Source organism: Lactuca sativa, chromosome 5 (assembly GCF_002870075.4).
Source record: "Lactuca sativa cultivar Salinas chromosome 5, Lsat_Salinas_v11, whole genome shotgun sequence".
Classification (NCBI taxonomy): domain Eukaryota; kingdom Viridiplantae; phylum Streptophyta; class Magnoliopsida; order Asterales; family Asteraceae; genus Lactuca; species Lactuca sativa.
In genome coordinates this window covers 120,187,148-120,214,647 of record NC_056627.2, presented here as the reverse complement: position 1 = coordinate 120,214,647, position 27,500 = coordinate 120,187,148, and the positions used below count along the sequence as shown (strand labels likewise).

Here is a 27,500-nt window from a genome sequence, read left to right as displayed (position 1 = left end):
TAAATCACGAAATTCGAAACTCACCATTATCCAATAAAACCCTAAAATGCCTAATAATAAACCAAAATCGCCAAGACGATCAGTTACAAACGCCTTTTGACAAGCCTTTGTTGCAACAGGTCGTGTGAACCAAAATCCTATTAATAGATACGAACATATTCCAACTAATTCCCAAAAAATATAAATTTGTATCAAATTTGAACTAGTAACTAATCCCAACATGGAAGTACTGAAAAAACTCATATAAGCAAAAAATCTCAAATATCCGTGGTCATGAGACATATAATTATCACTATAAATAAGAACCATAATTCCAACAGTAGTGATTAATATTAACATAATAGAAGTAAGCGGGTCGATCAAGTATCCGAATTCTAAAGAAAAATCATTATTGATAATCCAAGACCATACATATTGATAGACATAACTGCTATTTATTTGCTGAATAGACAGATTCATGGAAAAAATCATGACTATACTTAACAATAAAACACTCTGAAAAGACCACATACGACGAAGACTTTTTGTTGACGTCGGAAAAAGAAGAAGTCCCAACCCTATTAACATAGGAACTGGAAGTGGAAGGAAATGTATTATCCACGCATATTGATATGTCTGTTCCATAAAAAAAAGTTTTTTATTCTTAATTAATTGTTTCCGATTCACCGGATCTTACCTCGTTCGAAAAAAGTCAATAAAAAATCAAGATATGCACTAACTTATTTAATAATTTTAAATAATTTTAGATTAGTATTTATTCTAAGTCTTTTCAGAATCGTTCAAATCAAATATTCAAAACAAGAAGTTACAATTGGTCAAATGAGATGACCAAGTTAGATATAAAAATAAATACTTATAACATGAAAAAGCAAATCTAAATTATTATTACGAGAAATTCTCGTAATAATAATTTAGATTCATAGAGCAAGGATAAAAAAAATTACGCTAAAAAGAGTACTTGATGCTGATATGAATTATAGGATTAACTAAGGTCATCGGTCTAATGAAATAAAAACTCTTGAGTTTAGTTAGTTTCTTTCAACGCATTAACTAATTCATTATGGGATTGATTGTTTTCCATTTCAATCAAAACGATTTCTTAGTAATCGTTAGAATATTATAGATCTAAAATGAACTTTTTTTTATCGAGAAAGGGTAAAAAACACCTGAGATATTTTTTATCAAATCACGTATCCTTTAACAGATTTATTAGTAATCTGATTCGAATTTCAAAATTGAATTTAGGTGTATTCTTTTCTCGAGTTTGACTAAAAAAAGACTCAAGTTTTTTAGTAGGCAAAAGTTTACAATTGAGGTATTTTATTAGTTGTAAATAAAGTCTAGAATGACGAAAATCAAGGTCTTTTAGGTTCTTTATTTATTTTTGATTAAATCATTATGTTTCATTTCTATGACCTAGCAGATTCTAAAGATATAAATTTGAGAGGAGAACTAAGAGTTCCAAACCAAAAATTTTTGGTTTGACAAATCTTGTATGGAATCAAAATTTTATTATTTCGAGTAATTTTTGATCCAATTTAATGGATCTTTTACATATCTATATTTCTTTTTTATGAAGAGAATATTATTTATAGAAAAAATAGATAATGAATAAGAAATAATAATTTGTTTTGAATAATAGATGTCTTTCACATCCAACTATAACAATGATTTTCAAATGGCAGTTCCAAAAAAACGTACTTCTATATCAAAAAAGCGTATTCGTAAAAATATTTGGAAAAGGAAAGGATATTATGCGGCGTTAAAAGCGTTGTCATTAGGGAAATCTCTTTCTACTGGGAATTCCAAAAGTTTTTTTGTACGACAAACAAATAAGTCCTAAAATATTGGAATAATCGGAATGGATTTGACTCACAAATTTGGCTCAATACTTTTTTAATATGAAATTAACAATGGGCAGTCCCTATTCTAATCAATAAGAAATAGACCAGTACAAGATTTTTTTATTTTCTTTGTAGTATATTTTCACTAATATTTTTATGGTGGGGAGTCTTATTTTCCCCATCGACCTTTACAATAATGAACAATTTTTCTCTTTCTCGGGAAGAGCAGATATAATATTTTTAGTTCAAATTAGTGGATTGTTGAAACTAATAGATTACATGGTAAATACTTTTGGATAACTTTATGACTTCTTAATTTATAATTTTTTATAATTTTTAGTAATTACTATATGAAATAGATTTACCATATATCTCCAATTTTGAGCCCAATTAATAAAAGAACTCCATTGTTGAGATATGATGTATAACTAATCTGTCAATGTACAAATAATGTGTCAATTTGAAGTAATCCAAAATAACCTATTTTGGATTCATTGAGAAAATTTATTTTTTGTTTGAAATTTATGAAATCAGATAAACGAGAAATAATGAAGTATCAATAAAAGTAAAAAATGAAAACAGTTTTCTTATTCTATCGAGAGAATAGTCTACTTACAAAAGTTGGATTTTAGAATAGGATAAACTATGTCAAAGCCCTAAGATAAGATAAATAAACGGACACCCTAATAAATGAAACTAATGAGCCTTCAAATTGACTTTTGAACTCATTTTTTTTATCAATTTGAGTGTTGACAAAAAAACTTATTTGATTGAATTGACTTGTTAAATATCGATGATTGAATATAAATAGGCTATTATTAGTTCGAGTAAGCCGCTATGGTGAAATCGGTAGACACGCTGCTCTTAGGAAGCAGTGCTAGAGCATCTATGTTCGAGTCCGAGTAGCGGCACGAGATATTCTAAAAGATATCCAATAGATCCTATAATAAAAATAAATTAAATTCCTGATTTCTAATTCTTAATTAATATTAATTTAGGGGATTCCCTCCTCTTTTTTTTCATTTTTATGATATTTTCAACTTTAGAGCATATATTCACTCATATTTCCCTTTCAGTTGTTTCAATTGTAATTATAATTCATTTGATAACCTTATTGGGCAATGATATCATAAAACCATATGATTCGTCAGAAAAGGGGATGATAGTTACTTGTTTATGTCTATCAGGATTATTAATCACTCGTTGGATTTATTCGGGCCATTTCCCACTAAGTGATTTATATGAATCATTAATTTTTCTTTCATGGAGTTTCTCCCTTATTCATATAGTCCCTTATTTCAAAATAAGAAAAAATTATTTAACCGAAATAACTGCCTCAAGTACTATTTTTACCCAGGGCTTTGCTACTTCGAGTCTTTTAACTGAAATACGTAAACCCACAATATTAGTACCTTCTCTACAATCGGAATGGTTAATAATGCATGTAAGTATGATGATATTGAGCTATGCGGCTCTTCTTTGTGGATCCTTATTATCAGTAGCACTTCTAGTCATTACATTTACAAAGATTTTTTATAGTTATAAAAGTAATAATTTCTTAAAATTAAATGAGTCTTTTTCATTTGGTGAAATCCAATACAAGAATGAAAGAAACAATATTTAAAAAAAAAAATTACTTTTTGTCTGCTAAGAATTATTACAAGGCCCAATTGATTCAACAATTAGATTATTGGAGTTATCGTGTGATTAGTCTAGGATTTATATTTTTAACCATAGGTATTCTTTCAGGAGCAGTATGGACTAATGAAGCATGGGGATCATATTGGAGTTGGGATCCAAAGGAAACTTGGGCCTTTATTACTTGGATCGTATTCGCAATTTATTTGCATATTCGAACAAATAAAAATTTTCAGGGGCAAATTCCGCAATTGTGGCAACTCTAGGCTTTCTTATAATTTGGATATGCTATTTTGGGGTAAATCTATTAGGAATAGGGCTACATAGTTATGGTTCATTTATGTTAACCTCTAGTTAAATTCTAGAAAAGTTCTTACGAATACAAACGAAATACGATGTATATAAAACACCTTGTGTCAACCGGCGACAACCGTGTGAATCAGGTCAAGTAGTGCGGTGATTCACACGGTTCTCGCAAAGACCAAGTATATTGGGTGAAAATTCAAATTCATATTTTGTTTTTACTTTATTTAAGATTTAAGAGAATAAAAATGAAAGCGAAGCCATGGAAAAACTACTGAACATCGTAAATATTTTTGGCATGGGGATAGCTACTCCGCCCATTTGGTCGAGATAAACAAGACGTATTCTATCATAACTCGTTCCTGCCAAGAAAAAAAGTGCAGCACCAATAAACCCATGAGAGATTATTTGTAAAATAGCTCCATTGAGTCCCGTATCGGTTATAGAAGCAATTCCTATAAGTATGAAACCCATATGAGGTACGGAGGAATAGGCTATTCTTTTTTTTTTTTTAAATTGCGTTGGCCGGGAGATGTTGAAGCTGCATAGATTATTTGTATTGTACCTACTATCATCAACCAAGGAGAAAATATAGAATGAGCGTGTGGTAATAATTCCATATTAATCAGACTCAATCCATACGCTCCCATTTTTAATAAAATTCCGGCTAGAAGCATACAAGTACTGTAATGTGCCTCTCCGTGGGTATCTGGTAACCATGTATGTATGGGTAGAATCGGTAATTTGACAGCAAAAGCAATAAAAAATCCAATATAGAATATTATTTCCAAAGCCACATGATACGATTGATTCACTGATGTTTCAAAATTTAATGTTGGTTCATTAGAACCATATAAACCGACACCCAGAACTCCCATTAAGAGAAAAATGGAACCTCCCGCCGTGTATAAAATAAATTTTGTGGCTGAGTAGAGACGTTTCTTTCCTCCCCACATGGATAAAAGTAGATAAACCGAAATTAATTCTAATTCCCACATGATGAAAAAAATAAAAGGTCCCGAGAAGAAAATGATCCTATTTGACCACTATACATTGCTAACATCAAGAAATGGAATAATCGAGAATACCGAGTAACAGGCCAGGCTGCTAAAGTAGCTAAAGTAGCGATAAATCTTGTTAATAAAACGGGTCCTATAGACAGTCCATCTATTCCTAATTTCCAACGGAAATAAAAAAATTGATCAATTTATAATCTTCTACTAGTTGGATTAATGGATCGTCCAATTGAAAATGATAACAGAATGCATAGGTTGTTAGAAGAAGTTCTAACATGCATATACATATAGTATACCACCTAATGACCCTATTTCCTTTATGTGGAAGAAATAAAATAAAGGAACCCGCAAATATTGGTAAAACTACAATTATTGTTAACCAAGGAAATTTGTTCGTGGTAAAGACAAGATACACTTGGACCAGAAAAACCTATGCCCAAAAATAAGATATTTTTGAGCACAGGTTTGGGCGGTAAAAAAACTAGGCTCAAGTAGGGTTTTATGTAACGTATAACTAAGCTATACCCATGCTGCGGGTTGTTTCATGCCATAAATAAACTCGAACACTCAAGAAATCTGTTGGGCAGGCAGATTCACATCTCTTACAACCGACACAGTCCTTTGTTCTTGGAGCGGAAGCTATTTGTTTGGCTTTACATCCATCCCAATGTATCATTTCTAATACATCCGTAGGGCAGGCTTGGACACATTGTGTACACTCGATACATGTATCATAAATCTTTACTGAATGTGACATTGGATCTATCCATTTTTGAACATGAGAAGGTTTCAATCTAGTAAATTGATAAATGAATTATATATTTAAATACTAGATGAATCGATGAGTTCCCCAAGTTTTTTTATTAATCTACTTCTGGATTGACAGCGCCAAAATACTTTGATTTCGTATATTTTTGATAACATGAGGATACCTTACGTGGCAGACATGATAATTTGAATTAATTATTAATTTATGAAAATTCTAATTTATATGATAATATTACTTATTCAACAAATTCGATTGATTTATACGAGTTGATTTTCTGTTACGATAAATTGATGAAACAATAGCGAGTCCAATAGCAGCTTCCGCAGCTGCAATAGCTATAACAAAAATGGAGAAAATGGCTCCTTTTAATTGACGACTATCAAAAAAATCCGAAAATGTTACAAAATTGAGATTAACCGCATTTAATATAAGTTCAAGACACATAAGAGCCCTAACCATATTTCGACTTGTAATCAATCCATATAGACCGACAGAAAGTAAATAGGCACTCAAAACAAGTACATGTTCGAGCATCATTAACCAACTCCTTATCAATCTCGATTCATTTCAATATGAACAACAATTTAACCAATTGGATTGACTAGAATATAACCAGTAATTGAATAAAGGAATATATTATATTGGGAATAGATCAAACTACTACTAAGAAACAATTAGTATTTTATATACAAAAATAGAAAAAAGGAAATGCATGTGATAGCTCATAACAAGGTTTTTCCTAGTTCTAAAGAGTTATTATTGACGAGCTACAACAATTGCGCCGATTAACGCAACTAAAAGAATTATTGAAATGAATTCAAACGGAAGAAAAAAATCTGTTGATAAATGAATCCCAATTTGTTGACTATTACTTATCAAATCTTGTTCTATAATCTGGTTTGCTTTTGTAGTCCAAATAATTTCATACCATGACGTATCTGGAATAGTAGTAATTAGTGAAACAAAAAGACTTGTACATACCACCGAAGTTATTCCATCTCCAACGGTCGAAAGATGGAAATCTTTGGAATATTCTGAACCATTTATAAACATCACAACAAAAATTATTAAAACATTTATGGCTCCTACGTAAATAACGAGCTACGCAGCAGCTACAAAATGGGAGTTTGATAGAATATAGAATAAAGATATACAAACACAAACCAATCACAACGAAAAGGAAGAAAAAATAGGATTGGGAAGTAATACTACTCTCAGACCCCCTAATATAAGACCCAATCCCAGAAAGACTAAAAGAAAATCATGTATTAGTCCAGGTAAATCCATTATATATAAAATCAGAGATAAATAAATCAAAATCTTTCATAACTTTATTGATCCGGTCAGGAAAAAAGAAGTAACTCTACTTTTTTATAATAGTTCTTATAAAAAAATTCCATCTTCGTGGATATGGATTGATGGAGATATAGTTATTGGCTTAATCTCTCCGAAAGAGTAATTTGAATCTATATATTTGTAAATCCTCAATATAGACTATAGAAATAGATTTTTAATATAAATTAAAACAGGATTCTCGCCCCCTAATCAATATAATTGTAATTATTCACCAAATAAAAACCTTCATTCTTTTAGATCAAAATGAGTTCTTAAGTTTTTATTTCAGGCAAATTGAAAATTGTTCGAATTGTGTAATCATCAATTACTAACATTGGTAAACGACCCAAAGCAATTTGATTATAATTCAATTCGTGACGATCATAAGTAGAAAGTTCATATTCTTCAGTCATTGATAAACAATTTGTTGGACAATACTCAACGCAATTACCACAAAATATACATATTCCGAAATCAATATTGTAATTAAGCAATCGTTTCTTTCTAATATCATTTTCCAATTTCCAATCAAAAACGGGCAAATCTATAGGACATACACGAACACATACTTCACAAGCAATGCATTTATCAAATTCAAAGTGGATTCGTCCGCGGAAATGCTCGGATGTGATCAATTTTTCGTAGGGGTATTGAATAGTTACAGCTAAACGATTCGCGTGTGGTAAGGTAATCATGAAACCTTGACCAATATATCTTGCGGCTCGTACTGTTTGTTGGCCATAATTCATGAACTCAGTTACCATAGGGAACATATCGTGAATATCTATAAAAAATAGGATACTTGTTTCTTTCTCTTGTTTGAGATAAGTCGTGAATATGAATATAGAAGTATTTTTTTACAGTGAAATAAGTTGGGAACAAGTTGTTAATAATAGATTACCTAGAGAAATAGGTAAAAGAAATTTCCATCCAAGATTTAATAATTGGTCCATTCTTAGTCTCGGTAAAGTCCATCTTGTTGCGATAGGAATGAACAAGAAGAAATAAGTTTTAGCTAATGTAATAAAGATACCAATTATTGTTCCAAAGACTCTACCCCTTTTAGTAATTTCAAAAACCTCGGGAACAAATATGTATGGAATAGAAAGATTCCAACCCCCCAAGTAAAGAACAGTTACAAATAATGAAGAAACTAGTAGATTTAAATATGAAGCAACGTAAAATAAACCAAATTTTATACCAGAATATTCGGTTTGATAACCTGCTACTAATTCTTCTTCTGCTTCTGGTACATTAAAGGGTAATCGTTCACACTTGGCTAGGGAAGAAATTAGAAAAACTAGAAAGCCTATATGTTGACGACACAAATTCCATCCCCAAAAACCATATTTTGACCATGCTTCAACTATATCAACTGTACTTGAACTGTTAGATAATCATAGTGGATGATAACATCACTGTTCCCATCCCTATTCCAGAACCGTACATGAGATTTTCATCTCATACGGCTCCTCAAAGGTCACGAATAAATCTAAGGACCTGTCCATTATTATTTTTCTTGATATGTTTGTAGGATATATAGAGAGAGAAAATCAAATCCATTGTAAGGTCCCCATTAGACACTGGAATTCTGTTTGCTATATTTATAATAAAGTGCTTTTGAATTCATCTTATCTTTTAATAATTTAAATTCTTCTTTGTTGAGTAATAACTTAATCCTTGAATAAAATGTTTCTTGTAGCAATATCCATAGATATTTCAACCTAACGTTTTTAATTACGAGATCAAATTAGACGTTGCATTAGTTCACAAATTATGACAAGCATTCTATCTCTATATAGAGAAAGTAAAAAGATATTTTTTTCTAGTGTAATTCCATTAAGTCTTTCGAGTTTTTTCGTTCCTATTCTCCTTTCTCAAAAAGGGGGACATTAAACAAAGTTAAAGGATTACTTCGTTCTTGATAGTTATTTACTTAATCGGTGAATAGAAGTATACTCTGGATCGGAATCGTGGGAAGTACTCCTTGATCATTTCTACCAATTTAAAGCCCCAATTAGAATTCTTTTTATCCAGAGAAAAATAGACTTACATAATCCCTATTACGAATCCTTTGTGTACCTTAGTGTTCCTAGCTATCCACTCATTTTTATCAATCTACTTTAGGGTAATACATATGGTAATAGATAGTAAAAACCCCATAAAGTTGATCTTTTCAACCCGCGTCAAGTTATGATCACTAATCAATTAATCTTGGGGTAAACAGTCTCTAATACTTACGTTTACTTTTCTTAACTCTTGTACATAGGAAATGAGATTCAATCTTTTACTGCAAATTGATAAGCCGTTTCTTTCACTCATATAACTATCTGGTTTTCTTCATCAACCCCCGAATAATGAATAAAAAACGAAAATAGATATTCAAATCATGACACTTCTTTCCTAGAAAGAAAAGTGTTGTGAATTGTTATCGAGAATTAAGATGTGAAACAATAGATTTGAATGATGAAAGATAAAGAACACATGAAGTAAATATTAATCAGATCTCGTTTTATTAAGACTGATTACAGAATAAGCTGAAGAGAGTTTTTGTGTTTCGATCTCTATCCTTCTACTTCAAGCCTAAGTCCCTATTTATAGGGAACTTACAAAAAGTATACTAAGTCTAATACACTGAAACTTCGCATGCTACACTTCGCATTTAAAATTGACTTAGTAAAATACATACAAAATGTGAATCATTACAAGACACTATTCGACTTTTACAACTTAACACCTACATTCTCCCCCTTTGTAAACAGTCGATACAATTCAATTTAAAAGCATTTGAATTGCAGAGTGAATTGTTCTTCGCACTTCTCCATACTAGGAGATCACCTTCTTCAAGTCCTTCTTGTCACCTTCGTTGTTTTTCTTGCAATTATTCATACGTACAATGAAGTGCGTATATTGCGAAGAATTGTATTTTTCGATCTCTGAAACTTTGAACAAGAACTTCTTCGGTTTGCCCTTAGTGTCTCTTCCCGAAAAGACCATGCCAAATGGTTTAAGGCAAATCTCACCCACTACATACTTCGACAATGCTGATTGTGTCAAAGTATCTTCCCATGGAACCTTCACTTCTCTTCCAAGCACATTCGCCAACTCCTCATCAGTCAGTGCAAGACAATCGAAGTAGTTGTCGATGTAAGTCTTCACATGTGCGAACCCGACTTTGAAAACATCAGTCTCTGAGCCTTTAAGTTTGTTCTCTTCCACGTGCTTCAGAATCAAAGCTACTTGAACAAGATCATTGCAGTTCATCAGTGGGAAGTCAGCAATAGTGAAGTCATATTGTTTGTTGTCTGCCGTGATGATAAAATATCGAAAGTTATGAAGCATGTCTTCGAACATAACATCTTTCTTTATCGTGAGCACCTTCTTGATCTTCATCAGGGACCAGACTTCGTCAGGATTCTTCGCAAGAACAGCATGAAATCTGATTTTCATGTGAGTGTAGTCATCCGGATTATCAAATTTCTCACTGATCTTGTATTGTGCTGTGATGAACATCATTTCGTTGATAGGGAAGTCCAGCTGACAGTGATCTGAGTTCGCAATGTCGTAACTTCGTTTCGGCTTCTTCTCGAACTCGTACATCTCCCTTCCTACTACTTTAGACTCTATCGTTTCGTAAGAGTAAAGCTTCGCAGGATCGCCTTTGTTCATTGAGGGAGGATCACTTTCACGTTGTCGCATTATGCTTTGGACCTGTCTCATCCTTTCTAGTTCAGCTTCAGCATCAGCTTTTATCTCCTCTTTCGATTTTTCATAAAGGATGCCCTTTCCCTTCCCTAATAGATCCTTCTGAGGTTGAGAACTCGAACCTCCTTCGTTTCCTCCAATAACAATTCCCTTAGAAATTGTTTTTGTAGTTATTGTTGTTGAAGAAATTGGTTCGGTAGGGATTGGAAGAGTTGCAACCAGTTGAGTCGAAATGACCTTCCCTACTGTTTTCGCATCAACTTCTTTACTTCGACTCTTCTCTCCCCTTTGCACCCCTGTGAAAACAAGTGGAGCACCCTTCGGAAGTAAAGAACTAAAGTTCGATATCGGAGCTAGAGCCTTCTAAATGGCTTGTTCTTAAGTGTTAATATTTAGAGACAAGAATTCTGGAGTAATGATTTGCGAAGTAGAAGACTGCGAAACTGTGGATTTGAGCTCCGTGACCAATTTGATCAGGATATTAAACTTCTCCATGGTAGCAGCGTTTTGATCATCAGCAACAGGAATGTTGTTGAGTTTGTGGAGTTGAGACAAAAGTTCCACAACCTGCTTGTGAAGATCTTCATGTCGTGTATTTACTGCTTGCAGATCCTTCGCAATGTCAAACTTCAACTCTTGAATTTTGAAGTTGACGTCTTCACGAACTTTCTTTACATCTTGGATAAAGAGAAGATGTCTTTGTTTGTTTGCAGCTTTAAGATCTTTAAGGGTAGTCGTGAAATTATTCCCTTGAGCTTGCACTCGGAGTTCGTTATTTTTGTCAGACTGATCAACTTTCTCCAAAATGCGTTTCTCAGCCCCTTTAATCATTATATCCACCTCCATTGCTGAAATCAAAGACATTCTCCTTGAATCGGCTTGTGATTGAATAATGGCCTTCAATTTTTGATTAAGAATTTTGAACTGTTTTCCTGTCATCAGCATATGATCAGGAATTTCTTCTTCATCAGAATCAAAAGAAATGTCATCAAGGACACCACCAAAAGCACCTCCTTCGACTTCTGGATCTGACATTTTTTGCGAAGGTATAGGATTTTCAGGTGAGTGGGATGGGAAAAGGGTGGTGAATGGGTTCTGAAGGGCATGGTCGAATATGGATGAAGTGGTGGTGATGGGTAGTGTGGATGCAACACTCGGGATAGGTGCCCCCGTATCAGATACGTTGACAACCGTATCCGAAATAGGTACCTCCTCAGTAATTGATTTGGTAAGATCTATTTCGAGTAGTTGGGTTTGAGAAATAATTGGTGAAATTTGCGAAGGTTGAGAAATAGGTAGAGAAACAGTTACCATGGTTGTGATAGGTAGAGAAATAGGTGGACTTTCAGGGACAACTTCGTCGTCTGATGATTCATTGCGAATCACCATCTTCCTCTTCTTTCCCAGTGTTCGTTGCATATTCTTCGCAACATCTTCCGCCCTTTGTCTTTTCTTCCCAGGAGAAACGGGTGCGGGAATGCTGCGAATAGTAACTCCCTTACTACTCATCTCCGCCTTGCGAATTTGTTTTAACACTCCAGATTTGGAGGGTAAAACATCTTTCTTCACCTCTTCTTTTTGAACAGTTGGTGAAGGTGAACCCTTCGCAGGTTTCTTGCTCCCCTTCTTCTTCTTTGATGGAGAAGCAACATCAGGTAAGACACCCGTCTGATCAGCTGTGTCTATGTTTCACAAATACCTCACCAACACTTTGTGAGTGGGAGACACTTTGTGAAGCATCGCATCCGGAATGCGAGCTACCCTGGTGAATATGGCCTCATCATCTTCTACCACTTTTGGAAATTGGTAAAGTGAAAACTCAGCCACTTCGACATCTACTTCAACCGGAATTGCTTCTTTTTCGTAGACTTTCTCCAAGATCAGACTCCAGTACCTAGCACAGGATATCCCCTTCTCCGAATTCGTGTTTTCAAGACTTTTTACGAATTCCTTCCACAGTTGAGTCGCGTAGTCAACATTGATGTCATAGTATATACCCATTACCATGGCATACACTTCGACTCTTCCTCTATCTAGACCAACAGATCTTCCTGTAAGACACCTGAGGAAAATTCCAAATAGAAAATTCCAAATACAGGGTAATCCCGACTTCCGGAAATCACTTATCTTCTCCAACTCTGGTTGATGGCCCATCTCGTTAAACATGTGGATAATTTGGGAGTTGATCGGTTTCACAAAAGGTGGGTTGTTGGGAATCTCCAAGAACTCCACAAACAAGTTCTTGGACAGTTTCACCCTCTTGTTGTTTACGAGGTTGAAGGTAATCACATCCGCCGTGTGATTGTAGGAAGCCGTGGATGCAGCACGGGATAACCAGGTCATCGAAACTGGGAAGGATCGGAACATGGCAGTTGACAACGGTGAACGTTTCAAAGCCATAATGAGCATCTTCAATTCTTCTGGGTAAGTGGATACATTGGGATCAACCTGATAGTTTGTGCTCTGAATCTTCACGAGGGATTGAGAAAGGACCTCATCAGTGTTTGAGTTTGTGACTGCCATTGTAGGGATTTAAAGAGATTTGAAGTATAGTATCAAGATGAAAGCTTTGAAGGTTTGTGAGAATTCTTGTTTGCGTAACTGTACACAGTGTTCTTCATGCCCCTTTTATAGGTTACTCAAACTTTGATTTGAAATTAAAGCGGGATGCATTTAATGTAATCCGATGTGGCACCTTGAATCTCGGATCATCGCTGTAAAAGATCACTATGCAGTAAAAAGTAACTGTCACATCTCCTCGAAAACCGGATAGAATACCAACCATTTTTAGTAGACAGCCTGTCAAGTAACCGTTATAGAATACGAACCGATAAAACCCTTCGCATGGAAGCAAGGCTCTTTCACTTTTGGGATTTAAAGCGAAGTCATATGCCAGTCTTGTGAAATCATCAGTCTGAGTTGGTTTTACTCAGAACCTCAAGGATTTCGTGTGTGCATTGTGCCAATGAAATAAGATAAGAATCAAGAAATTTTTGGAATGTAGTGATGTCAAAAATTTAATTTGACATGAATGCAGTAAAACCCCAGGCAAAGGTTGCTTCGTTAATTATCAAGAGAGATAATCAACAGCTTGTGTATTTTCCCGTGAATTACAATCGAATACTTGTAAAGAAGTTTCGAAGGGCTTCTTTTAAAGGTCATTTTGGGTTGGTTTGAAATTTCAGTACATATCAGCCTTAACATAAGGTGAGAAACTGTAAATGAAATTACTTGTTTGACCAGTGTAGTCAGTGACAAGTTAGCTTGTGAAAATATTTATCATGACACGAATTTGCGAATAAAACTTACACGGAATCATATTCAAGAAAAAATTTGGTTTGGATCTTGTTGGGTAACAAGTATTCTTGGTTGTAAATATTTGATCAAGACCACGCATGCGAATTGAATATGATTTGAAGTTTCGAAATTTTTTATACTGAAACAAAGGTTTCGTAAAAATCTGGAACAAAGTTCCCCGTTAATTCCTTAAAGGTGTATGATTTTTGGGTTTCACTTCCATCACGGTCTCATGATGTTAGATCTTAAACACAGAGTTTTGATTTGTCTAGGTTTTGATTGGTTTTATCAAAGACCTCAAGGACAAATCTTTTTCAAAATTTTTTTTGGATTTGAAGAACATTTTGGTTTAAAAAGATTGGTTAAGAATCAAATTGTACCTCTGTTATGATGTGGACAAAACAGAAAACTCTTAACTCATATGAGAAGAGTAAGGTAGCGCTTGTTGATTTATGCGAATACAAGCCTTGCTGGGTAGAAATGTTCATGAGAAAATTTCATCAAGGCTTTCATTTTCACACATAGAATCATTCGAGGCTTGAGGTCTACATACAGCAGCATACTTCTAGGGACATCCTAACTAGTTTAAAAAAAAATTTATACCTTCCCATAGAAACATAAATGTATGACCTCTTCGCATTGTATCCCTGTATCAAATTCTCAACACACAGTTTAAAGAACAAAAATATATTTTTGTGATTTTGAAATTTTTCAAAAAAAACGAAAGAACAAAACAAATAAACTCTTTTTGTATTTTTGATTTTTCAAATTTAAAGAAAAAAATATTTTTGTATTTTCGATTTTTCATAACTAAAACAGTAAACGTAAACCTTACCATAGTAATTTGGAACCAGATGCGAAAAATTGTGGTTGCGAAGCCATGCAAAGCGTTCTGAATGAACAGTTGCCTCTGAATGATTTCGACTCTTAGCTGTTGAACAAAGCTTTTACTCTTGTGTTGACAAAATTGAATTAGCATTAATCATCCCCAAACCTGCTAAAATTCGAACAAAGGATTTTTCATCAAGAGGTTTTGTAAAAATATCAGCAAGTTGTTCCGTTGTTTTGACAAAATGAATTTCAATATTCCCATCTTCCACATGATCTTTAATAAAATGATATCGAAGAGCAATGTGTTTTGTCTTTGAATGTTGTACTGGATTGTGATAAATGCGAATTGCACTTTGCGAATCACAATACAAAGGAATCTTTTTCATGTTTATTGCATAATCACGAAGTTGACTCTGAATCCAGATAATTTGCGAAGTACAAGCAGCTGCAGATATGTATTCTGCCTCAGCGGTTGATATAGCCACACAAGTTTGTTTCTTTGATTGCCAACTCACTAACTTTCCATCCAAAAGTTGACATCCACCAGTTGTACTTTTTCTGTCCAAAGTACATCCTCCTAGATCTGAGTCTGAAAAAGCTTGAATGAAGAATCCTGTTTTCGCAGGATACCATATTCCTAAAGAAACAGTTCCCTTGAGATATCGAAAAATATTTTTCACTGCAGTCAAATGAGGCTCTCTTGGATTAGCTTGAAATCTAGCACAACAACAAACCGAAAACATAATATCAGGTCTACTTGCAGTTAAGTACAATAAAGACCCTATCATGCTACGATACAGTGTTAGATCAACAGCAGGAGCATCTAACGAAGGAGTTAGTCTTGTTCCTACTGCCATAGGTACTCTGAGCTTTGTGCTATTGAGCATTCCAAACTTTTCAAGCAAGTTCTTCGTATATTTTCTTGATTGATTAAGATTCCTTCTCTGTTCTGCCTTATATTTAAACCAAGAAAATTATTAATTTTTCCCATCATGCTCATTTCAAACTGACTTTTCATTAAATTTTCAAATTCAATTGACAATGCTGGATCAGTTGAACCAAATATAATATCATCAACATAAATTTGAACAAGCATTAGATGACACCCAACTTTCTTGCGAAATAATGTGGGGTCAACTGATCCTTGTTTAAATTTAGATTGTTTCAAGAAATTTGTAGGTGTTGTGTACCAGGCCCTTGGTGCTTGTTTTAACCCATATACAGCTTTGTCAAGGACATATACATGATCAGGAAACTCACTGTTTACAAACCCTGGTAGTTGTTCAACATACACTGTTTCTTCGAGTTTTCCATTTAAGAATGCACATTTAACATCCATTTGATAAACATCAAAATCTTTGTGAGTTGCATAGGCTAAAAATATGCGAACTGCTTCAAGTCTTGCAACAGGTGCAAATGTTTCTTCATAGTCAATACCTTCTTGTTGCGAATAACCTTTTACCACTAATCTTGCTTTATTTCGAATAATATTGCCATCTTTGTCGGTTTTGTTTTTAAAAATCCATTTTAAACCAACAATTGAAACATCAGAGGGTTTAGAAACTAATCTCCAAACCTTGTTTCGTTCAAATTCTGCCAATTCAGATTGCATAGCAACAACCCAATCTGAGTGTTCCATAGCATTCTTGACAGTTTTTGGTTCTATTTTCGAAATAAAAACATTAAACATGTAAAGTTCTTGGTTCACATTCAGTACCTCATTTTTCGCACGAAGTTGAGCTCTAGTCAACACACCTTCTTGTAGATTTCCAATTACCTGTTCTTTTGGATGATTTCTTGTCCATTTCTCGAGTGGTGAAAAATTTGGATCAAATTCTAATGGTGCATCTTCAAACATATCTTCATTTTCAGATCCTGCAACAGAAAAATTATCATTAACTTCATGAAATTTGTCATTATTATCAAGATTAATTGTCTCTGTTTCATCATGCTCCCCCTCAACATGATCTATATCTTGATATTCTTGTCGATTTTGTAAATGCTCCCCCTCAACTTGATGTTCTTGTTGATTTTGCGAAGGCTCCCCTCAACCTGATGTTCTAGTTGATTTTGCGAAGGCTCCCCTTCAACTGGATGTTCTTGTTCCTTGTGAATATCTGATGTGCTTTCACAAGTTATCGTTGATTCATCAGTATGTTTTGAAGATTCTGATGTTTGATTATCAGGAGCATTACTTTCTGCATCAATGGCCCTGTCAGGAATCCCAAAAATCAAGTCATAATCAAAATCATTGATTTTAGAATTATCAATTGGATTATGTGAATCTACAAGTATTGATTTATTTTCAAATTTACTATCAATCTGTTTAAGATAGTAATCATCAAATGTTAAATTGAACGTTTCTTCAATTTTTCTTGTTCGTTTGTTTAGCACTCTGTATGCAACTGAATTCTGTGAATATCCTAAAAAGATGCCTTCATCAGCTTTAGCTTGAAACTTGGACAAATTATCTTTTAGATTCATGATAAAGCACCTGCAACCAAAAACATGAAAGAATTTTACATTAGGTTTCCGATTATTAATTATTTCATATGGAGTAACATTAAATCTTCGATGAATGAATGATCGATTTTGAGTAAAACATGCTGTGGACACAGCTTCTGCCCAAAGATATTGAGGTAGATTCGCATATGTCAACATTGTTCTGGCAGCTTCTCATAGAGATCGATTTCTTCTTTCAACTACACCATTTTGTTGTGGTGTATATGGTGATGAGAAATTATGCGAAATGGCTTTGCTTGTGAGAAAACTGTCAAGAGTTTGAGTTTTAAACTCAGAAACATTATCACTTTTAATTTTTCGCACGATCTTCTTCAGATTAACTTCAATCTTTTTGATAAAATCAATCATCGTCTGAGCAACTTCAGATTTCAACCTGAGAAAAAACACCCACGTGAATCTAGAGAAATCATCTACAACAACTAAAATATACCGCTTTTTGTTTATTGTTGCAACAGTTGATGGTCCACATAGATCAATGTGAAGAAGTTCTAATGGCTCTACTATTTTTGAATCTATCACAATCGGATGACCCTTTCGATGTTGTTTTCCTTGTTCGCAAGCTGCACACAAAGTATCATTATCAAATTTCAGTACTGGCAATCCTCGAACTAAATCTTCAGTTACTAGTTTATTTATATTTCGAAAGTTCAAGTGTGACAATCTTCTATGCCAAAGCCAACTAAGATCGTTTGATGCTTTTGATAGTAAACACACAGTTGGTTTTCCCACAATCGGTTTGATGTCCAGTGTAAACATATCACCATATCTTTTGGATTTGAGGAGTATTTCATTCGTCTTGACATTTGAAATGATACTACCTTCTTCATTGAATACAACTTGGTTTCCAGTACCCACAACAAGTTGTGATACACTTATCAAATTATGTTGAAGTCCTTCAACATATGCCACTCTATTGACTGTGAAGTTTCCATTTGTGACTTTCCCATATCCTTTCACTTGACACTTGTGATTATTTCCAAATTTGACAACTCCAGCATTTTCCAAGCTTCTGTAATCTCGCAAATTTTCTTTCCTTCCAGTCATGTGACGAGAGCAACCACTATCAATGTACCATTTCATGTCATATTGCTCGTCACATATCACCTGCATTTATTGAAAAAATTTAGGAACCCAAGACTTTTTGGGTCCATCATTAGTAGAATGAAACAAATTTTTGGAATTTAAGAACCATGTTTTCACTTTGTTTGTAACTGAATCAATAATATCAACATCATTAGTTCTAGATTTTGAAATATAATCATTCAATAACTTTGGATTTCCATTAATTGTAATCTTATCCTTCACAACATTCGCATTTTTGATAACTGGTTTCCATTTTTGAACTGGAACTTGCGAATTATTAGATGATGTACTCTCAGTTGAAGAATTATTTGTATACTTATCAAATGCACTTTTGATTTGTTCTTCTGAAAATTTTCCATTTTGATATTTCTTTCCTTTTCCTTCAAACCAATGATTTAACGTTCTAACATCAGATTTTCCTTTTGTATATGAAACTTTGTTTGGTTTTGATATTGAAGGATTTGGAAAATTTGGTTGTTTTGGTGAAAATTTCTTTTTGATTTGAGTTGAGTTCTTCAAACTTGATGAAGTATTCGTGAATTTGCCAACATTGTGAAACTTTTGATTATTTGCAAATTTTTGCGAATTCTCAAATTTTCGTTTGTTGTCATATTTGCGAACATATGGAACCTTGTCAACAGAGTTGATTTGTTTATGAAAACTTGATGATGTTTTTGAAATTTGCTCTTTTTCATCTTTTGATTTTTCATTAGACATAACTTGCCAGAATATTGCTTTTCTTGCTTTTCTTTTTGAAACATTATTTTCTGTTGAAAAATTTCCAACCATCAATTTGAATTCATGAGAATTTAGTTTCACTTCAACCTTTGATTTTTCATCTTTTTCAAAAACTTTGTTTGAGTTTTCACCTTTAACCACCCATTTTTGTGTTGATTTTTGTTTTTGAAACACATAAGGATTTTTGGTTAAATTGTTTTCTTCTGTGCTTTGATTTGCAAAAAAACCTTCAGTTGTGGACTTTTGATTATCTTTTTCAATCATTTTATTAAAATCAGGATGAACTCTCTCAGCATTTCCAGTAGTGACAAAAATTTGATTTGGGAAAATTTTGTTATCAGTACATACAAAATTTGGATATACCACAGTGTTGGTTTCCAAATAATGTGCGCCTTTATCATTTAAAATTTTATCAAATTCTTTTGTATCTTCAAACACTTGATCAACAACAATCCTTTGAGGTGTTTTAGTTGAAACTTTTGTTTCTTCTTTATTTACATCTGTATCATCAGATTTCCAGCTTTCAACTTCCACATTATCAAACATACAATGTTGCGAAGTTGAAGGTTTATCAATTTCATCATCTACTATTGAATCAACTATTATTTCTTTACCTTTGATCTTAGATGTGATATTAATGATTGACAATTGAGAACAATTAATCTCTTCTTCCTCTTCTATCTCACTGATTTCACTCACATTATCAAAATTTTCATCAATATCAGTATAAGTCAATTGTGAGACAAGCTTTGAATTTTCAGTTTTCTTTATGATTTTCACTTGTTCACTCTTTGTCAAACTTTCATTGACAATGTTAACCAATTCATTAGCATTCAGAAATTCATCAATTTTGACAATATCATATGCATATCTATCATCAGGTATTTTGTCAAATTGAGCAATTGTGCTTTCGCAATCATAAGAAACAACATCAATTTTTTCACGTTCATACTCAAGAAAAGGTAAAAGTTTTCTATGTTGTTCTTTGCTAATATCAGAAGAGTGATGTAAAGCTGTTAATTTTGCATACAAGCGTTTTGCAGAATTACAATAGATGTTTCTCTGTGCTAGTAATAACCTAACATCATTAGTAAGATTATTCCTATCACAGTCTATATTTTTGACTTGCAATTCTAATTTTTCAACTCTGCTCTTCTTTATTTCTAACTCTCTTCGTGTCTCACTAAGTTGCACATTTAATTTCTTAGCTTCATTACTAGCAGACACAATAACAGAATCAAAATAAGCCACAGTATCATCAAATGAAACAATTTCAACATCATAAGCAGATAAAGGAATATTAAAAGATTCAAGAATTGTACGTACCTTGGTTGCCATGGGTGATTTGTCAGTGGATTTTGACACAAAGCATTTCCCTGAAATGTTCCCTTCGCATTCCTCAAAGCTTGCGAACATTGCTCCATGTGTAGGATGCCTCATTTCTTCATCATCAGATCCTGAAGACCAGATCTGATAAGTTCCACTCTCTTCTTCAGTAGTTTCTCCTTTCGCAACCAATGACACTCCTTTGGTCTTTGCACGTAACTCTTCAATCTTCTCAGAATAGTATGCCTCATCTTTGACTTTTTCTTTCTTCTCTTCTCTCTTTCGCAACATGCAGTCAGCTGCGAAGTGGTTCGCACCATTGCAATAATGACAATAGATTCCTGAATCACCTTTCAACTTTTTCTCTTCATTCGCATTTTTCGGTTTTTCCTCAATTTTCTCCATTTTCTTCCTCTCATCCCCTCCAGTCCTTGTGGTAACATTCTTTGCATCATTCATCTTCCCTTTTGGATTAAAAGGCTTTTTGAAAAACTTTTTAACTCTGTTGTTTGAATAGAATGCCACATCTTCATCATCGGAATTCATCAAAAATCCTTCATCATCTGATCCATCTTTTTCATCATTTTCAGATAACTTTGAAACTAGAGCCAAAGGACCACCAATAACGAGTTTTGATTCTTCATACATTTCTGAGACCTCAGATTCATGTGTTTTCAGTTGATTGTAGAGATCATTCAATTTGGTTGAATCAAAACTTTGTTGATTCTTAATCATCATGCTCACACTTCGCCACTCCTTGCGAAGTCCCATTATGAAAGTTAAATTGAATTCCATGATAGATCTAGTGATACCGTACCTATTGCAGCGAAACACAGGCTCATTCAGACGATCATAGTAACTTTCGAGAGTTTCTGCATCCTTCTGTCTGAATTCCTTCAGTTCAATCAGACATTGCTTCACAGAATTGATCTTCGTCTTTTCGCTACCTTGATACTTCTCTTTTAGAGTATTCCAGATGTCTTTTGCTGTTTTACAACTACGAATGTAATTGTAAACCACAGGAGGAAGAGCACCTCTTAGTTCCCTCATGCATCTCTTTTCGTTATCCTTCAGACGTTTTCGTTGATCTTCAACATCAGGAGATCCAGTGGATGAACCAATTTGTTGAACATTTGCAGGAGCTTGAATTGTTCCATCGATACAATTCCAAAGTTCTTCATCAATTCCATTTAAGTAATCTTCCATTCTATCAGCCCACTGATCATAGTATTCTGGAATCAACATCGGAATTTTGGTTGAAGAACCAAGCAAATGAGAGAAAGAAGTCATCGTGTTCATGTTGAAGTTCGCCATTGATGAACAAACAAAAATTTCAGAAAACTTGAGAATTTGATGAATTTCAGAAATCGATCAAGTGAATTGATCAAAAATCGCTAATCGAATACTAGACTTAACAATTCAAATGCAGAATCAATTCAAATCTGAAGATCAAAAGTGATTTTCAAAACCAAAATTGCGCGGAAAATTTTGAGTAAAATTTGTAACTCAAAAAGCAATTGATTCTTATACGAAAATCAGATCTAAGCAGTTTCAATCCTGCTCTGATACCAATTGTTGTGAATTGTTATCGAGAATTAAGATGTGAAACAATAGATTTGAATGATGAAAGATAAAGAACACATGAAGTAAATATTAACCAGATCTCGTTTTATTAAGACTGATTACAGAATAAGCTGAAGAGAGTTTTTGTGTTTCGATCTCTATCCCTCTACTTCAAGCCTAAGTCCCTATTTATAGGCAACTTACAAAAAGTATACTAAGTCTAATACACTGAAACTTCGCATGCTACACTTCGCATTTAAAATTGACTTAGTAAAATACATACAAAATGCGAATCATTACAAGACACTATTCGACTTTTACAACTTAACACCTACAAAAAGAAGTAGGGGGCAATTTATGTCTTAACGAATCACACGTAGAGATATTGATAACACACATAGAGTTAATGGTATTTCGTAACTAATTGATTGAGCAGCAGCTCGTAGACCACCTAAAAAAGAATATTTATTATTTGAGCCATATCCTGACATAAGAAGGCCGACAGGAGCAATGCTTGAAATAGCAATCCATAAAAAAACACTGATACTGAGATCGGCTAGAACAAGGTGATAACTAAAAGGAATTACTAAATAACTTAATAAAATGGATATAACTGCTACAGATGGTCCAATACTGAATAAACGAGTATCTCCTCTAGATGGAAGAAGATTCTCTTTGAAAAGTAATTTGGTACCATCTGCTAGAGCTTGGAGAATTCCCAAAGGTCCTGCGTATTCAGGACCAATAAGTTGTTGTATACCCGCATATATTTCTCTTTCTAACCAAACAATTACTAGTACACCTATTGTGATTCCTAATACAAGAGTAAAAATAGGAATAAGCATCCATATGATCCCATAGACCTCTTTTAAGGATTCCAATATAGAAAAAGAATTGATAGCTTGTACTTCTGTTGTATCAATTATCATTTTAACGATCAACATCTCCCATAATGATATCTATACTACCTAGTATCGTCATAATATCAGCCAATTTCATTCTTTTAACTAACTGAGGAAGAATTTGCAAATTAATAAACCCCGATGGGCGAATTTTATAGCGCCAAGGAAAAACACCCTTATCTCCTATCAGAAAAATTCCCAATTCTCCCTTTGGTGCTTCGACTCTCGCATAAAGTTCTTGCTTTGACAATTCAAAAGTTGGAGAAGGTTTTTTACTAATGAATCGATAGTCAAACTCATTCCATACAGTATCTTTTACTCGATCAAAGCGACGGATTTCTAAATTTTCATAGGGCCCTCCCGGAATTCCTTCTAGGGCCTGTTGAATAATTTTTATGGATTCTGTCATTTCACTGATTCGTACTAAATAACGAGCTAATGAATCCTCTTCGTTTTTCCATTGGACTTCCCAATCAAATTCGTCGTAACACTCATAATGATCAACTTTACGAAGATCCCATTGTATTCCGGAAGCTCGTAGCATGGGTCCCGGCAAACCCCAATTTATTGCTTCCTCTCCACCAATAATGTCTACTCCTTCAACTCGTTCTAAAAAAATGGGATTCCGTGTAATAAGCTTCTGATATTCAGCAATTCCTATTAAAAAATAATCGCAAAAATCCAAACATTTATCTATCCACCCATGAGGTAAATCAGCAGCGATTCCACCAATACGAAAAAAATTGTGCATCATTCGCATACCGGTGGCAGCTTCGAATAGGTCATATATCAATTCTCTTTCTCGAAAAATATAGAAGAAAGGAGTCTGCGCCCCAATATCTGCCATAAAAGGGCCAAGCCATAACAAATTTGAAGCTATACGACTTAACTCCAACATAATGACTCTGATATTACTGGCCCTTTTAGGGACTTGAATATTTCCTAATTGCTTTGGTGCATTTACAGTTATTGCTTCTGTGAACATAGTAGCTAAATAATCCCAACGTGTTACATAAGGCAAATATTGTATAATTGTTCGATTTTCTACAATTTTTTCCATACCTCTGTGTAAATAACCCAATATTGGTTCACAGTCAATAACATCTTCACCATCTAGAGTAACAATGAGTCGAAGAACACCGTGCATTGATGGGTGGTGAGGTCCCATATTGACTATCATGATTCATTCTTCCTGATTCATTCTTCCATGAATTGCTGAAAGCGAAAAGAAGTTCATCAAACTTTAAGCGATAATTCAAACTAACTCTTCAAATTAACGAGTTTTTCTCTCTCGAATATTCAACTGGCCTATTAACTCTTTATAACGCGCTCTATTTTTTTTTTTTTGACAAATAAGCCAGCAAGCGTTGACGTTTTCCCAGAATTTTCCGCAGACGTCTCTGAGATAAATAGTCTTTTTTGTGAAATTCCAAATGTGAAGTAAGTTTACGTATCTTATTGGTGAAACTTACTACTTGAAATTCAACAGATCCTCTGTTTTCTTTGTTTTCTTCTTGTTCTTGAAAAATAATTGAAATAAATGAATTTTTTACCATAAAATAATTTCACACTCCCCTTTTTACAGATATTGATTTTATTAAGCAGTAATAATAATGTCAGAAATTTTAATGTAGTATACACAATAATCAGAATTTTTTTTATAGACTCTTGATTTTATCAATTAATAAATCCTATTTTGGAATTCATTTGTATAGTAAAAAGACGATACCAAATAGTTTAGTACGAAAATTTTGTTGATTAATTTCTAGCTTTAACTGATACGACATTTTTCCTACGTCATTTCCTTATTATTTCACTATCCTAGACTGGAATGTAAGACAGTGCATATGTTCATTTGGTTGCTTGCATATAACATGGATATATTTAAATCACAGACAGAAGTGATTTATAGAACAACAGAATATCTAGGAAACTCAAAATTTTTAATCATGGATACATATATATCCTTAACATACTCAAGCGGCTCCCATTATTGGTATCAAACCAATACCGATTCATACAAGCTAAATCTTCTAATCGATAATTAGGCCAAAAAAAGAACTTGAATTTAATTAATTCATTTTTTTATGTCAAAATCTTTATTTTCATCCAAAAATTGACTCCATTTTTTATCTTGTCCTCGTTGTAAACTAATATGTTTCTATCCACGACAGTGTTATTCTTTAAATTCAAATTAAAAGAAATGAGAATTCTTAATTCTCTACGGCGTCTAGACGATAAAGTTTTTTCAAGAACAAGCAAATCAGAATTCTTTTTGTCTATATTTTTAGCAACATTTTCTTGTTTTTGGTATCTTTGATTACTTTGGTACTTACTTTTATGAACCATTGAAATACTTATGATTTGATACATAAAAAACTGTCCGTCATTTTTTAGAGATAGGCGGGCAGGTTCTAGAATTAATATTTCTGTTTTCATTAATTGTGTAAGATTTAAATTCCTACTCATTATACCCAGATCCATTTCTTTCCTTTGAATATAGGATATAATAATTTTTCTGACATTTATCAGGCTAAGTAGTAGACTATATATCTGGATATTATTCATTATTTTTTTATTCAATTGATTGACACGTCCAACCCATCTTAATTGCAAAGGAAAATCTCCTTTAAGGAATATTTTTAGTTTTTCGGTGGATTCTAAAAAGTATTCTTCAATATTGTTCTGATTGTTTAATTCAAAATATTGTTTTGAATTTGATGGTCGAAATTTGAAAAAAAAATCCTCTTCTTGCTTGAAAAAAAATCCTCTTCTTGCGTTCCGTTGATATTTTGATTTTCACTAAAATTGGAAGTGATATTCAAATTAAAAAGAAGTAATTTGCTTGGAATAAACCAAGGTTTCTCTTTATATTTATGATAAAGTCTCAGAAACTTTGGAAAGAAAAAAACTTTCGGATTCGATATGAGGCAATTTAAGATTAAGATTTTTTCATTCATTCCCATCCAATCAAAAAATACCTTTTTGTAATTTATTTCCAAATTTGAATCAATCGGAAGATAAAAAAAAGACCATTATTATGAATTTTATCCTTTTTTTGTCCTTATTTTTATCCTTTATTTGGTCCTTATTAGGTTCAACCTTAATATTTTTATTAATTTTATACAAAAATTTTCTATCTTTATTTTTTTTCCATATATATAATATCATTTTTTCCTAAATAATTCTTGCTAGGAATATTCTTGAGTATGCTAAAAAAAATTTCTTTATTTTTGGTGGAAGTTTCTTGGTTATTATTTGTTTCTAATGATGATCTATAAATATAGTAGTTATTTTTAGTTTCAGAATGAATATATTTATATGATAAAAGATCATATCTATAGTTTTTTTTTTTAAAAATTATCCTCTTTATTTGGTAATAAATAGAATTTCGAATTTTGTTTTTTTTTAATCAAGTAATTGGTCTTTTTCAGAGGAATACCATTTGTTTAAATCTTTATTTTGAGACGTCTGACATTGGTTGATTCTATTTCGCCATTTTTGGGGGATTAATCTAGACAATGTAATCTGAGATAAATCGTATTGATAATGACCTCTTAACCAGTTTTTTCATGGATTCATTCCATAATTTGGAAGTTTATTATGTCTTAATTCGGAATGAAATATGCCATGTCTTCCAAAAAAATCCTTTATTTCAGTCTTAAGACAAAACGATGGTCCATTATATTGAAGAATAGATCTTAACTTATTGAAGTTAATAATCTGCCTTTGTGATAATTTGAAAAATACATATTTTTGTGACAAGTAAGATAAATCAAAAAAAATATCTGACTTCCGCTTACTATTTCTAAGATTATCAAAAACCCTTTTTATAGTCATAGACAAAATAAAGTCAATTTTATTTTGTTTTGTTTTATTAATCCTTTCTTGATTTGTTTCATTATTGTTAATGTATTTATCATTATCAATACTTTTTTTTGTTGATTGGATAAAAAGTTGTAGAGGGATTCTGCGCATTTTAATGATACATAGAAAGATCTCTATGTATATTTTTTCAATGAAAATTTTAACTAATAATTCAATATTTTTTATTTTTAATATTTTCAAAATTTTCTGGGATGATTCTGCATTATTAATTTTATTTTTTTTCATTATTTCTATTTCATTTATGATTGTCTTTCTTCTATCAATCCTATGTTTCATTTATTCTTCTGCCTATGAATAATTTGTCCAACCTGTAGATCGAATTTGACTAAGTGATTCATGAATTATTTGATTGCTGATTATGGAATCCTTTTCTGTTTGAGTTTCACTTGATTTATATATTTCTCTCGGTAGAAATAATGGAATTTTATTTCCTTCTAAAAGTTCTTTTATTTTTTGTTTTATAAAGAAAAATGCCTTTGCTTCTTTCTTTTTTATTTTTTTAAAAATTCTTCGAACTCTAAAATTTAATTTTCTGATTTCGACTTTATAGTCTATATCTTTAAAAATGGGTTCAAAAAAGGAAGGTGTTTTTCGAGGAGGACCAAAAGGATGTTCCGTTTCCATACCCAAAACTGTTAAAAAACAAGAATCAAAATCCTCTTGTTGCTTTAGATCTCTATCAGAATCATAGAGTCTTAGCTTAGATCTGTGCCAAGGTTTCAAATGAAAAGGATATAGG

The 27,500-nt window shown here is 32.9% G+C and overlaps 1 protein-coding gene and 3 pseudogenes across 1 annotated transcript; all 4 read right to left on the bottom strand.

The window, feature by feature from the left end:
• LOC128134202 (NAD(P)H-quinone oxidoreductase subunit 5, chloroplastic-like) overlaps positions 1-27 on the bottom strand; it is a 1,595-nt pseudogene extending 1,568 nt beyond the window's left edge.
• A 3,992-nt stretch (positions 28-4,019) lies between these two features.
• Positions 4,020-5,558, bottom strand: LOC128134201 (NAD(P)H-quinone oxidoreductase chain 4, chloroplastic-like; annotated as a pseudogene).
• Positions 5,559-7,059: 1,501 nt separating this feature from the next.
• On the bottom strand, positions 7,060-24,053 carry LOC128126426 (uncharacterized). The gene is given in 4 exon segments (XM_052764277.1): positions 7,060-7,719; positions 7,807-8,323; positions 22,346-22,878; positions 22,937-24,053. Coding segments are annotated over 4 exon segments (2,709 nt in total). The 3' UTR covers positions 7,060-7,177.
• Positions 24,054-24,820: 767 nt separating this feature from the next.
• The window catches only part of LOC128134200 (protein TIC 214-like), a 2,949-nt pseudogene continuing 269 nt past the window's right edge, over positions 24,821-27,500 (bottom strand).